Below are 15,311 nucleotides of genomic sequence, written 5' to 3' on the forward strand. Positions count from 1 at the left end.
AACCCCTGTCTCCTAACCCCTACCTCCTAACCCCTACCTCCTAACCCCTACCTCCTAACCCCTACCTCCTAACCCCTGTCTCCTAACCCCTACCTCCTAACCCCTACTTCCTAACCCCTACCTCCTAACCCCTACCTCCTAATCCCTGTCTCCTCAGCCCTAACAAGCTCATGATGAGGTCGCCCTGTATCTATAATTGAAGGTTCCTATGTTGCAGAATGAGGAAATCTTTGGAGTACTCTCTGGTTCTGCAGTACTCTGTCGCTCTGCAGGTCGTATTAGTACATGCTATCAGTCCAGAGTGCAGTACTCTGTGGCTCTGCGGGTCGTATTAGTACATGCTATCAGTCCAGAGTGCAGTACTCTGTGGCTCTGCGGGTCGTATTAGTACATGGTATCAGTCCAGAGTGCAGTACTCTGTGGCTCTGCGGGTCGTATTAGTACATGGTATCAGTCCAGAGTGCAGTACTCTGTGGCTCTGCGGGTCGTATTAGTACATGGCATCAGTCCAGAGTGCAGTACTCTGTGGCTCTGCGGGTCGTATTAGTACATGGTATCAGTCCAGAGTGCAGTACTCTGTGGCTCTGCGGGTCGTATTAGTACATGGTATCAGCGGCAGTGTGGGTTTCCCCCCATACATTGAGGAACAGAAGGCCAGTGTCTGTGGTAACTCTAGCCCAGTGAGACCCTTAACTGCCTGATCTATTATTCTATATCTACCGGCTCTCACAGCACCACCGGCCACATTGATCTATTACTCTATATCTACACCTGATGAGTGAGTGTAGTTGTTTACAAGAAATTGTATTTATGATGAATATGAGCATTATTGTTCATATCTAAAGATTTGAATAGTTATACGTATAGTTATACGCGTTGGAACATCTCCTTACACATCGGGGGTCATGGAGTGCAACTCACTGGGCATCTGTGACAGTCGATGCGAGGACGCCATCATTACAGCAGTTCACTAGTCTGTAGTGTTTATATAACATCTGTACTGCGGTCTGTAGTGTTTGGTTTATATTAGACTGTACTGCGGTCTGTAGTGTTTGTTAAATATTAGTCTGTACTGCGGCCATTAGTGTTTAGTTTATATTAATCTGTACAGCGGTCTGTAGTGTTTATATAACATCTGTACTGCAGTCTTTAGTGTTTAGTTTATATTAATCTGTACTGCAGTCTGTAGTGTTTGGTTTATATAATGTCTGTGCTGCAGTCTGTAGTGTTAGTTAAATATTAGTCTACTGAGATCTGTAGTGTTTGGTTTGTATAACGTCTGTACTGCGGTCTGTAGTGTTTGTTAAATATTAGTCTGCACTGCGGCCTTTAGTGTTTAGTTTATATTAGTCTGTACTGTGGTCTGTGGTGTTTAAAGGCTAGACCGTTTCAGTTGTATCTTCAGGGGGCTGTGTTTTTGTTTCACTTAGACTAGTTGCAAACGTCGTGCTGCCTGTTTATAAGATGGAGCGGTATTTTAATATAGGATTCTTTAAACTCAGAATCTAGAAAGGCTTTTGGGCGTTCGATTCGTTGTTTAATTGTTTAGCAACCGTAATATTATTCCCTTTTTGTCCGTTAAATATACTCCCTTTTTGTCCTTTGAAAGGGAGAGGTGAGGGGGGCACTTTTTACGTAATCTGTGAACTGACCGCTAGATGGCACTAAATCCTTCACACTACACCTTTAACTTTGTGCATACCTTTATTATGCTGCAAGCAGAGCTCAACTATTGTTGGTCTAAGGCTTTATTCTTTCTTTCTTTCTTATTCTCTACACATTTTGGGAGGCTACTCCTCCCACAATTGTTCACATAGAGACTCGATTCAACTTTCAATTGATTAATTGATCTAAAATATGATTGTTATATATCGGGCGTTTGTCTGTGGGGACTCCCGATTACATGGCTAGGGGCTAGCTACTTCCCACACATCCGGTGTACTTCCGGTAGAAGAAAAATGCTAATGCTAAATGTTAATATAACAATGCCTCAAAACAATCTATTTCACGTCATGCTATCTAAATAAACAAGATCACATGAAAGCACTCGCCCTCCCCCGTCACTCGATCATCACCGCCAGGAACTCAAGCTCCGTTTCAGCGGTTTGGACTCACCGCGTTCCGCGGGACATGGTTCCTCCTCTGGGTCCTTTAGGTCGTCTCCTCTGTTCATCTCTGTCCAGCTGCTCACGCACCACATCGTCTGCACTAGTACTGCACAAGTACTGGCACAAGAAGTACTAGTACAAGTAGTACTAGAACAAGTAGTACTAGTAATTCTTCATACAGCTTGAGTGAGCAGCTTGATGTCTGTTGATGTCTGTTGGTGTTACATTATTCATACAGCATGTCTGTGTGTGTGTGTGTGTGTGTGTCTGTGTGTCTGTGTGTGTTTGTATGTGTGTGTGCGCGTGTGCGTGTGTGTGTGTGCGTGTGTCTTTGTGTGTGTGTGTGTGTGTGTGTGTGTGTGTTTCTGTGTGTGTGTGTGTGTGTGTGTGTGTGTGTGTTTGTGTGTGTGTGTGTGTGTGTGTGTGTTTCTGTGTGTGTGTGTGTGTGTGTGTGTGTGTGTGTGTGTGTGTGTTTCTGTGTGTGTGTGTGTGTGTGTGTGTGTGTGTGTGTGTGTGTGTGTGTGTGTGTGTGTGTGTAGGACTCTGCTGGTTCTCTGCTTGCTGGCGAGGATGGGCCTCACAGCACCGGTTAAGGGTATTTATAATGAATCCACTATCAACAAAGTATCAATACATTACCAATACATTATTAATATATAACCAATACATTATCAACACAGTATCAATACATTACCAAAACATTATTGATATATAACCAATACGTAATCAACACAGTATCAATACATTACCAAAACATTATTGATATATAACCAATACATTATCAACACAGTATCAATACATTACAAAAACATTATTGATATATAACCAATACATTATCAACACAGTATCAGTACATTACCAATGCATTATTAATACATAACCAATACATTCTCAACACAGTATCAATACATTACCAATACATTATTAATACATAACCAATACATTATCAACACAGTATCAATACATTACCAATACATTATTAATACATAACCAATACATTATCAACACAGTAACAATACATTACCAATACATTATTGAGACATAACCAATACATTATCAAGACATTATTGATATATAACCAATACATTATCAACACAGTATCAATGCATTACCAATACATTATTAATATATAACCAATACGTTATCAACACAGTATCAATACATTACCAATACATTATTGATATATAACCAATACATTATCAACACAGTATCAATACATTACCAATACATTATTGATATATAACCAATACATTATCAACACAGTATCAATATATTACCAATACATTATTGATATATAACCAATACATAATCAACACAGTATCAATACATTACCAATACATTATTGATATATAACCAATACATTATCAACACAGTATCAATACATTACCAATACATTATTGATATAAAACCAATACATTATCAACACAGTATCAATACATTACCAATACATTATTAATACATAACCAATACATTATCAACACAGTATCAATACATTACCAAAACATTATTGATATATAACCAATACGTTATCAACACAGTATCAATACATTACCAAAACATTATTGATATATAACCAATACATTATCAACACAGTATCAATACATTACCAAAACATTATTGATATATAACCAATACATTATCAACACAGTACCAGTACATTACCAATGCATTATTAATACATAACCAATACATTATCAACACAGTATCAATACATTACCAATATATTATTAATACATAACCAATACATTATCAACACAGTATCAATACATTACCAATACATTATTGATATATAACCAATACATTATCAACACAGTATCAATGCATTACCAATACATTATTAATATATAACCAATACATTATCAACACAGTATCAATACATTACCAATACATTATTGATATATAACCAATACATTATCAACACAGTATCAATACATTACCAATACATTATTGATATATAACCAATACATTATCAACACAGTATCAATATATTACCAATACATTATTGATATATAACCAATACATAATCAACACAGTATCAATACATTACCAATACATTATTGATATATAACCAATACATTATCAACACAGTATCAATACATTACCAATACATTATTGATATAAAACCAATACATTATCAACACAGTATCAATACATTACCAATACATTATTAATACATAACCAATACATTATCAACACAGTATCAATACATTACCAATACATTATTAATACATAACCAATACATTATCAACACAGTATCAATACATTACCAAAACATTATTGATATATAACCAATACGTTATCAACACAGTATCAATACATTACCAAAACATTATTGATATATAACCAATACATTATCAACACAGTATCAATACATTACCAAAACATTATTGATATATAACCAATACATTATCAACACAGTACCAGTACATTACCAATGCATTATTAATACATAACCAATACATTCTCAACACAGTATCAATACATTACCAATACATTATTAATACATAACCAATACATTATCAACACAGTATCAATACATTACCAATACATTATTAATACATAACCAATACATTATCAACACAGTATCAATACATTACCAATACATTATTAATACATAACCAATACATTATCAACACAGTATCAATACATTACCAAGACATTATTGATACATAACCAATACATTATCAACACAGTATCAATACATTACCAATACATTATTAATAGATAACCAATACATTATCAACACAGTATCAATACATTACCAATACATTATTAATACATAACCAATACATTATCAACACAGTATCAATACATTACCAAAACATTATTGATATATAACCAATACGTTATCAACACAGTATCAATACATTACCAAAACATTATTGATATATAACCAATAAATTATCAACACAGTATCAATACATTACCAAAACATTATTGATATATAACCAATACATTATCAACACAGTATCAGTACATTACCAATGCATTATTAATACATAACCAATACATTCTCAACACAGTATCAATACATTACAAATACATTATTAATACATAACCAATACATTATCAACACAGTATCAATACATTACCAATACATTATTAATACATAACCAATACATTATCAACACAGTATCAATACATTACCAATACATTATTGATACATAACCAATATATTATCAAGACATTATTGATATATAACCAATACATTATCAACACAGTATCAATACATTACCAATACATTATTAATATATAACCAATACATTATCAACACAGTATCAATACATTACCAATACATTATTGATATATAACCAATACATTATCAACACAGTATCAATACATTACCAATACATTAATAATATATAATGAATCCATTATCAACGCATTATCAATACGTAACCAGTACATTATTGATATATAACCAATACATTATCAACACATTATCAATATATTACTAATACATTATTGATATATAACCAATACATTATCAACACAGTTTCAATACATTACCAATACATTATTAATACATAACCAATACATTATCAACACAGTATCAATACATTACCAATACATTATCAACACATTATCAATACATTATTGATATATAACCAATACATTATCATCACATTATCAATACATTGCCAATACATTAATAATATATGACCTAAACATTACCAATATATAAGCAATTCATTACCAATTTATGATCAATACATTAACAATAAATTATTAATATATGATCAATACATTACCAATATATGATCAATTCATTACCTTAGAAAACAACAATACCATAGAATCTTAATCTAAAATAATAATGTAGAATATGAACCTACAATAGTAATGAAAAATATTAGTCTGGAATATATGAATGTAACATATGTAGAATATTCATCTACGATATAATTGTAGAGAATATTAATGTACAATAGGAATATCCAATATTAATGTAGAATATATTTTCACAGAGAGGGCAGGTGTTCTTCTGAAACATCTCAATGGTGAAAACACACACACACACACAAACACACACACACAGACACACACACACGCTGTGGGTCAGGCTGGGCCGCATCAAGTACTCCACAGAAAAAAGGAGCACAACTGACCCAATCTAAGTTATTGATCGGGCTATCATTAGATCATGTTGGCTATGTAATCGCTGACAACAGGGAACATTTCATAGTGGTTGGTGGAAACCGGGACATTTAAGCGTCCTTTGGGACTGTCACGGCAAAACCGGGACATCTGGTCACCTTATCACAAGTGATAAAAAAGCATGGCGAGCCACTCAGCATAAATGTGCATTTGACAACAATGGGCGGGCCGCACTAACACTAAACTTTGATGTCAAGTAGGGGGCCACAAAATATCTTCCCGCGGGCCTCAATTGGCCCCCGGGCTGCAAGTTTGAGACCCCTGATATAGAGCCTCCATATAGAGGCTTCATACAGAGCCTCCATACAGAGCCTCCATATAGAGCCTCCATACAGAGCCTCCATACAGAGCCTCCATACAGAGCCTTCATACAGAGCCTTCATACAGAGCCTTCATATAGAGCCTCCATACAGAGTCTCCATACAGAGCCTCCATACAGAGCCTTCATATAGCGCCTTCATACAGAGCCTCCATATAGAGCCTCCATACAGAGCCTCCATACAGAGCCTCCATACAGAGCCTCCATACAGAGCCTTCATACAGAGCCTCCATACAGAGCCTCCATACAGAGCCTCCATACAGAGCCTTCATATAGAGCCTTCATACAGAGCCTTCATACAGAGCCTTCATATAGAGCCTCCATATAGAGCCTTCATATAGAGCCTCCACATTTTCTACATATTATTCATGTATTATTATATATATTATGTCAATATAATATATATATTGTATTTAAGTACATTGCAACGATTGCAGGAGTCGGAAACACCGTCAGTCCAACAGATGCTTCTGCAGTCACTAAAGGTAAATACCCCACGTTACCTGTCTGTCTCCCTACCTGTGTCCCTGTCTGTTTCTCTACCTGTCTCCCAGTCTGTTTCTCTTCCTGTCTGTCTCCTTCTCTGTCTCTCTGCCCATCTCCCTGTCTGTTTCTCTACCTGTCTCCTAGTCTGTTTCTCTTCTTGTCTGTCACTCTGTCTGTCTCTCTACCTGTCTGTCTCCCTGTCTGTCTCTCTACCCATCTCCCTGTCTTATTCTCTACTTGTCTGTCTCTCTACGTTCCTTTCCCTCGAGCCGTCTTCCTGCCTTTCTCTGTATCCCCCTGTCTCTCTACCTGTCTGTCTCTCTATAAGCCTCTCTCTCTACCTGTTTCTCTACCTGCCTGTCTTTGCATGTCACTCTACCGGTCTAATACTGTCTCTCCACCGTCCGGGAGAGAGACTGGTCTACTACCTGTCTCTCTTCCAGTCTCCCTTCCTGTCTCCCTGCCTGTTTCCTGCCTGTCTCTCACTGGTGCTATGTGTCAGAAATATGGAACCCTATCTCAAAGTTTATCCATCAATATTATTTATGCATATTTAAATAGGTTTTATTTTATTGATGTATATATTGTTTACCTTCTTTTTTTTGCAATTCTATTTATATATTTTTTATATAGCATTTGTATATACTATATTTTATTGATGTGTACTTTATACATTATTTATATATATTATGTTGTTTGCATACATTTTATATATTATATATTTTTTTCTATTTTATTAATCTATATTTAAGAAATATTATTTATGTATTATTACATATATTATATATATTGTATTTAAGTATATTACAACGTTTGCAGGAGTAGGAAACACCATCGGTCCAAAAGATGATTCTGCAGTCGATGAAGGTAAATATCCGTAGACTTTTAGATTTGAATGCACTTAAACTTTAGTAGGCAAGACCTTAAAGCTGCAGTAGGTAAGACCTTAAAGCTGCAGTAGGTAAGACCTTAAAGCTGCAGTAGGTAAGACTTTAAAGCTGCAGTAGGTAAGACCTTAAAGCTGCAGTAGGTAAGACCTAAAGCTGCAGTAGGTAAGACCTTAAAGCCACAGTAGGCAAGACCTTAAAGCTGCAGTAGGTAAACCTTAAAGCTGCAGTAGGTAAACCTTAAAGCTGCAGTAGGTAAACTTTAAAGCTGCAGTAGGTGAGACCTTAAAGCCACAGTAGGTAAGACCTAAAGCTGCAGTAGGTAAACCTTAAAGCTGCAGTAGGTAAGGCCTTAAAGCTGCAGTAGGTAAGAACTTAAAGCCACAGTAGGTAAGGCCTTAAAGCTGCAGTAGGTAAGAACTTAAAGCCGCAGTAGGTAAGGCCTTAAAGCTGCAGTAGGTAAGAACTTAAAGCTGCGGTAGGCAAGACCTTAAATCTGCAGCAGGTAAGACCTTAAAGCTGCAGTAGGTACGACCTTAAAGCTGCAGTAGGTAAGACCTTAAAGCTGCAGTAGGTAAGACCTTAAAGCTAGGAAGATATTCGACTCTCCCCTTTCTCTTTCCCCACAATGTTTATCATAAAAATAAGAAACTTTAGAACCAGCTAGTGCTACTAGCTAGATAAGAACCACATTTAATATTGAATACATTGACACTTAACTGATAAACATTAAACAAGATGCCTCAAAATATTTAGACCAGTTGGTTATTTCATGTTTTAAAGAACATATATAATGAAAAACTTAAATACTTGAGATGCTGTGTAATTATACCCAACTACTAGAAAAGTGGTACCCTCATGGATGTGATCATAGCTTGTTTAGTCTGGAGTCGTTTATGTTTATCATTCGCTTGTAGTTCTGTAGGAGCCTTGACTATCTATGTCTATCAGGTTGTTTCACTGCTTTGTAACGTTGATACTTACTCTGACCATCAGCCGTTTTAGACATAAAACTCTCAACTAACCTGTCTTAACATGTGTTGAAGGAGTACCAGAGAGAACCTGTTTCTGCTCCCCTTCCAGACCTGACCACAGACTCGCCCGACGCTGCAGAATCCCAGGAGCAGGTGAACGACCAGGAGACCCCACAGCCAGGAGGAGACAGCAGCCAGGAGGAGAAGGATGTGGACCGGGAAGAGAAGACGTCAGAAGAGAAGGAGGAGGAGGATGGCCAAGGGGAACTCAGAACAGAGGAGGAGAAGGAGGAGGAGGGAACAAAGGAGGAGAGTTCAGAGGAGGAGAGTCAAGAGGAGGAGGAGGGACCAAAGGAGGAGAGTTCAGAGGAGGAGAGTCGAGAGAAGGAGGAGGGACCAAAGGAGGAGAGTTCAGAGGAGGAGAGTCGAGAGGAGGAGGAGGGACCAAAGGAGGAGAGTTCAGAGGAGGAGGAGCAGCCAGAGTCAGACAAGCAGAACGAAAGCACCGCCGTTGGTGAGGAAGATGATGCTGATGATAAAAATGACGACTCTGACGAGGCCGGACAGTCCAGCAAGCCTAGCGAGTCTGACGAGGTTACCATGGTTACCACGGCTAGTTGGGTTAACGACTCTAGCGAGAATAGAGAGGTTAACAACCCTAGCGAATTTACCAAGGCTACCGAGGATAGCGACTCTAGCGAAAATAAAGAGGTTAACGACTCCAGCAAGGTTACCAAGGCTACCGAGGCTACCGAGGATAGCGACTCTAGCGAAAATAAAGAGGTTAACGACTCCAGCAAGGTTACCAAGGTTACCAAGGCTACCGAGGATAGCGACTCTAGCGAGAATAAAGAGGTTAACGACTCTATCGAGGTTACCGAGGCTAGCGAGGCTAGTGAGGATAGCGACTCCAGCGAAAATAAAGAGGTTAACGACTCTATCGAGGTTACCGAGGCTAGCGAGTCTGACGAGGTTTCCATGGTTACCAAGGCTAGCGAGGCTAGCAAGGATAGTGACTCTAGCGAAAATAAAGAGGTTAACGACTCTATCGAGGTTACCACGGCTAGCGAGTCTGACGAGGTTGCGATGGTTACCAAGGCTAGCGAGAATAGCGACTCTAGCGAGAATAGCGAGGTTAGCGACTCCAGCGAGGTTACCAAGGCTACCGAGTCTAGCGAGGACAGCGACTCCAGCGAGAATAGCGAGGTTAGCGACTCCAGCGAGGTTACCAAGGCTACCGAGTCTAGCGAGGACAGCGACTCTAGCGAGAATAGCGAGGTTAGCGACTCCAGCGAGCTTACCATGGCCAGCAATGCTAGCGACTCTAGCGAATCTAACAAGTCTAGCGAATCTAGCGATGCCAGCGACGCTGGTGAGGCTAGCGACTCTAGCGAGGCAAACAAGGCTAATGAGGCTGGTGATGCTAGCGACTCTAGCGAGGCAAACAAGGCTAATGAGGCTGGTGAGGCTAGCGAGGTCTCCAAGTCGAGCGAGTCGAGCGAGGAGTCGGAACAGAAACTAGCAGGCGAGCTGGACGAGATGCTGAAGGAGTCCGACGAGTCCCCTGAAGATTCTGCTGAGGAGGAGCAGGAGGAGCAGGAGGAGCGGGAGGAGCAGGCCTCCAGCAGCAGCGAGGAGACCCCAGACGACGCGGGGCCCACAGAGAGTGGCCCCGAGGCCGAAGAGCCTGGGACCGGAGACCCCTCCGCTTCGCTGGAAGGTGACCCCCGCCCCCCGTAGCCCCGTCCCCTCACAGTTGACCCCTTGGGTGGCGGCCTCGCACTCCCATCGCCATAGCAACCCCAATAACCACGTCCGTTTGCCTGTTTGTCCGTTTGTTTTCTGCAGACGTGAAAACTGAGGTTCCCATGAAGGCCGTCAAGTCAGGTCACACAGCTGCCCCCAACACAGGTACACACACACACACACACACACACACACACACACACACACACACACACACACACACACACACACACAGACACACAGGTATGCACAGGTACACACACACACACACACACACACACACACACACACACACACACACAGTTATACAGAGGTACACACACACACACACACACACACACACACACACACACACACACACACACACACACACACAGGTATGCACATGTACACACACACACGCACACACACACACACACACACACACACACAGGTATACAGAGGTACACACACACACACACACACACACACACACACACACACAGACACACAGGTATGCACAGGTACACACACACACACACACACACACACACAGACACACACACACACACACACACACAGACACACACACACACATACACACACACACACATACAGACACAGGTATACAGAGGTACACACACACACACACGCACACACAGGTACACACACACATAGGTACAAACCAGGCAAACCAGCCAATCAGCCAGCCATGGCTAGCTGATTGGCTGATGGCCAATCAGCCAATCAGCAGGTGGCTCAACTGACTGATGCCAATTCAAAGCTCACGCCCCAAAGTTGTGTTTTTGAAGAACTCATTCATTCACCTGACAGCTCATTTGCTCAAACATTCAAAACCCACCACCTCCACCTCCACCACCTCCACCTCCACCTCCCCCTCCTCCTCCACCTCCCCCTCCTCCACCTCCACCTTGTTGAAGCATTAGACCTGATGAACACCTCATGTTTCATTCTCTCCAGATGCTGGGAACTCCAAGAAGCCTGAGTGAGACGTCTCAAGGTAACACCACCCTACTGACGTAGCACTCTCTCTTTAAAACCGCCCTACTGACGTAGCTCTCTCTCTCTCTAACACCAGCCTACTTACGTAGCTTTCTCTCTCTAACCCCACCCTACTGACGTAGCTCTCTCTAACCCCACCCTAATGACGTAGCTCTCTCTCTCTCTAACCCCACCCTACTGACGTAGCTCTCTCTCTCTCTAACCCCACCCTACTGACGTAGCTCTCTCTCTCTCTAACACCACCCTACTGACGTAGCTCTCTCTCTTTAACACCACCCTACTGCCGTAGCTCTCTCTCTTTAACACCGCCGTACTGACGTAGCTCTCTCTCTCTCTAACACCACCCTACTGACGTAGCTCTCTCTAACACTACCCTACTGACGTAGCTCTCTCTCTATGATGAGTATTACAGTCACCTTAGCTATTGTTCTCGTGAGAGGAGGAATGTGAAGGTGTGTCTTGACAGAAGAGCCGGTCTTTGTCTGGCCTCACCTGCTCCACCCTCACCTCCTCCACCCTCACCTCCTCCACCCTCACCTGCTCCACTTCACCCTGCTCCACCCTCACCTCCTCCACCCTCACCTGCTCCATCCTCACCTCCTCTACCCTCACCTCCTCCACCCTCACCTCCTCCACCCTCACCTCCTCTACCCTCACCTCCTCCACCCTCACCTGCTCCACCCTCACCTCCTCTACCCTCACCTCCTCCACCCTCACCTCCTCCACCCTCACCTCCTCTACCCTCACCTCCTCCACCCTCACCTGCTCCACCCTCACCTCCTCTACCCCCACCTCCTCCACCCTCATCTCCTCCACCCTCACCTGCTCCACCCTCACCTGCTCCACTTCACCCTGCTCCACCCTCACCTCCTACACCCTCACCTCCTCCACCCTCACCTCCTCCACCCTCACCTCCTCCACCCTCACCTCCTCTACCCTCACCTCCTCCACCCTCACCTGCTCCACCCTCACCTCCTCTACCCTCACCTCCTCCACCCTCACCTCCTCCACCCTCACCTGCTCCACCCTCACCTCCTCTACCCCCACCTCCTCCACCCTCATCTCCTCCACCCTCACCTCCTCCACCCTCACCTGCTCCACCCTCACCTCCTCCACCCTCACCTGCTCCACCTTCACCTCCTCCACCCTCACCTGCTCCACCCTCACCTCCTCCACCCTCACCCTCCTCCACCCTCACCTCCTCCACCCTCACCTGCTCCACCCTCACCCTCATACCAAGAGCTAGTTATTTGAAGGTGTAGCTGTATACCTTGGTAGGTGTAGGCAGGCCTGCCGCTCCCTGTACGCAGAGTACACAGAGTGGTAGGGCACCAAGTACCTGGAAAATATATATATATATTACATTAATGAATTAAAAATATATATAAATTAGTTATGAAGAGGCCCACGTTGTTTTTTCTTGATTGTATAACCGATCACTCAATTTCGTCAAATTAGATGTTTTTACCCAATATATAAAAAGAGGGTAGATAGATAGAGGTGGAGGTATAGGGGTGGATGTAGCTATAGGTGTAGAGCTATAGGTGTAGAGATATAGGTGTAGATATAGTGGTAGAGCTATAGATGTAGAGATATAGTGGTAGATATAGCGGTAGAGATATAGGTGTAGATATTGGTGTAGAGCTACAGATGTAGAGATATAGTCGTAGATATAGGTGTAGAGGTATAGATGTAGAGCTATAGATGTAGAGCTATAGATGTAGAGCTATAGTTGTAGAGATATAGGTGTAGAGATAAAGCGTAGATATAGCTGTAGAGATATAGCTGTAGAGATATAGTGGTAGATATAGGTGTAGAGATATAGCTGTAGAGATATAGTGGTAGATATAGGTGTAGAGCTATAGATGTAGAGATATAGTGGTAGATATAGGTGTAGAGCTATAGATGTAGGTATAGGTGTAGGGCTATAGATGTAGAGCTATAGATGTAGAGATATAGTGGTAGATATAGGTGTTGAGCTATAGATGTAGAGATATAGTGGTAGATATAGATGTAGAGCTATAAATGTAGAGCTATAGATGTAGATATAGGTGTAGAGCTATAGATGCAGGGATAAAGGTGTATTGATGATCTTCCATCTTGTCGTCCTCAGGCTGACTGATCCATTCAAGTCTTCCTCATTCTTCATCGCAATGACAACCGCCTGTCTCTGATGCCTCTCAACACCATCTCCTCTTCCTTCAGCTGGGACACACACACACACACACATACAGACAAACACACACACGCACACATAACCACACACACACACACACACACAGACAAACATACAAACACACACACGCACACATAACCACACACACACACACACACACACACACACACACACAGACAAACATACACACACACACACATAACCACACACACACACACACACACACAGAGACACAGACACACACACACACAGCCATACACACTGTGGACGGTGCTGGGTTAGGCGGGAGCTGATTGGCCGGTTGGAAGCGTCTAACTAGACCAAACTCTCCCCTATTTGTTTAGCTGCCTGTTAACCCAGCAGGTCAAAGGTCACCCAGCCCTGTTTGTACATATTTAGTGTTGCTGTTGAATTCTGACCCTCTGGGTTCTGTTGTAAATCCGGGGTTCCAACTGTTGTTCTGTCAGAGGAACCTTTGAACCTCTAATAAATTCTAGCTCATCTGTGTGGATGTTTTCTTTACAGACTCATTCATTCGTTATTAATATGTTTCTAATGGTAGTACATCTATCAATCCTTTGGGTCATTTGTGATCCAAAGATGTGCATGATGTGTTCTTATATAATATAATTATAAGATGTTTATCCTTAATTCATTGTGTATTTATTAGTAGCATTATATCTATCATATTTAATTCTAGGATATCTTTAAAGTGACCCTAATAGTAGCATTAGTGTGATTAATAGCGTTTGTGTTTAAAAGTAGTGTAGTTTTGTGGTTTGGACTGAACCAGGAATGTGTATTTCCTGGTTCCTCTTTCTTTACTGTAAACCCCTCTGTTGTGAATTCCGCGACGAGGAGAAGCTGATGGACCGCATTCACAGCTTCTGTGGGAATCACAGGCTTTTACCGTCAAACCCTCCGCCTGCTGATCTCTTCCTCAAGATCTACGGCTGTAAACTATCCACGGAATCCTCCACACAGGGACTTCCTGCTAGGACCTGTAAAACATGCTTATGAGACATGTAAGGGATGGATTGATACGAAAGATGGCAAAAAATCCCCTTTCTTTGCCAGCGGTCATTATACGCTTAGCAACATTGAATTATCGAAAAATAATACACCGCCGGAAGTTGTGAAGGCCCATGCAAGTGAACAGAGCGTTCCACGGCATTGATAAGAGCCGTGTACTAAATAAAAAAGAATTATATATATATACACACACATACATATCTAAACATATATTTTCTGAACCATTCCCTCCATCCTTAAGGCCTGGATTTGACATGCTGACAAGAAAGTTGGGGGCGATCGAGATAATTAACAGTGACCTTGAGGTCAGAGTCGGGAAGGTTATTATTAGCATGGCAGAAAGTTTGAGATGAGACTGGCGGACCTAGGTTGCGATTTCTGTATGATAACACTCTCCCAATGCATTTTTCTGCCGCCGTCTTA

General features: G+C 41.5%; 1 protein-coding gene across 2 annotated transcripts in view; it reads left to right on the forward strand.

Annotated features, from left to right (window-relative positions):
- The window catches only part of stm (starmaker), a 14,924-nt gene extending 565 nt beyond the window's left edge, over nucleotides 1-14,359 (forward strand). The window contains exons 2-9 of one of the 2 annotated variants that reach the window (XM_079749623.1): nucleotides 2,648-2,703; nucleotides 6,077-6,109; nucleotides 7,023-7,070; nucleotides 7,891-7,938; nucleotides 9,042-10,652; nucleotides 10,781-10,843; nucleotides 11,639-11,678; nucleotides 13,794-14,359. In XM_079749623.1, coding sequence (XP_079605749.1) covers nucleotides 2,648-2,703; nucleotides 6,077-6,109; nucleotides 7,023-7,070; nucleotides 7,891-7,938; nucleotides 9,042-10,652; nucleotides 10,781-10,843; nucleotides 11,639-11,667 — 1,888 coding nt within the window. In that variant the 3' untranslated portion in view covers nucleotides 11,668-11,678; nucleotides 13,794-14,359. The remainder of the gene's footprint in view (nucleotides 1-2,647; nucleotides 2,704-6,076; nucleotides 6,110-7,022; nucleotides 7,071-7,890; nucleotides 7,939-9,041; nucleotides 10,653-10,780; nucleotides 10,844-11,638; nucleotides 11,679-13,793) is intronic. The other variant, XM_079749624.1, reaches the window with a different exon arrangement.
- Nucleotides 14,360-15,311: the final 952 nt, after the last annotated feature.

Source organism: Pollachius pollachius, assembly GCF_949987615.1.
Source record: "Pollachius pollachius genome assembly, chromosome: 13".
NCBI lineage: Eukaryota > Metazoa > Chordata > Actinopteri > Gadiformes > Gadidae > Pollachius > Pollachius pollachius.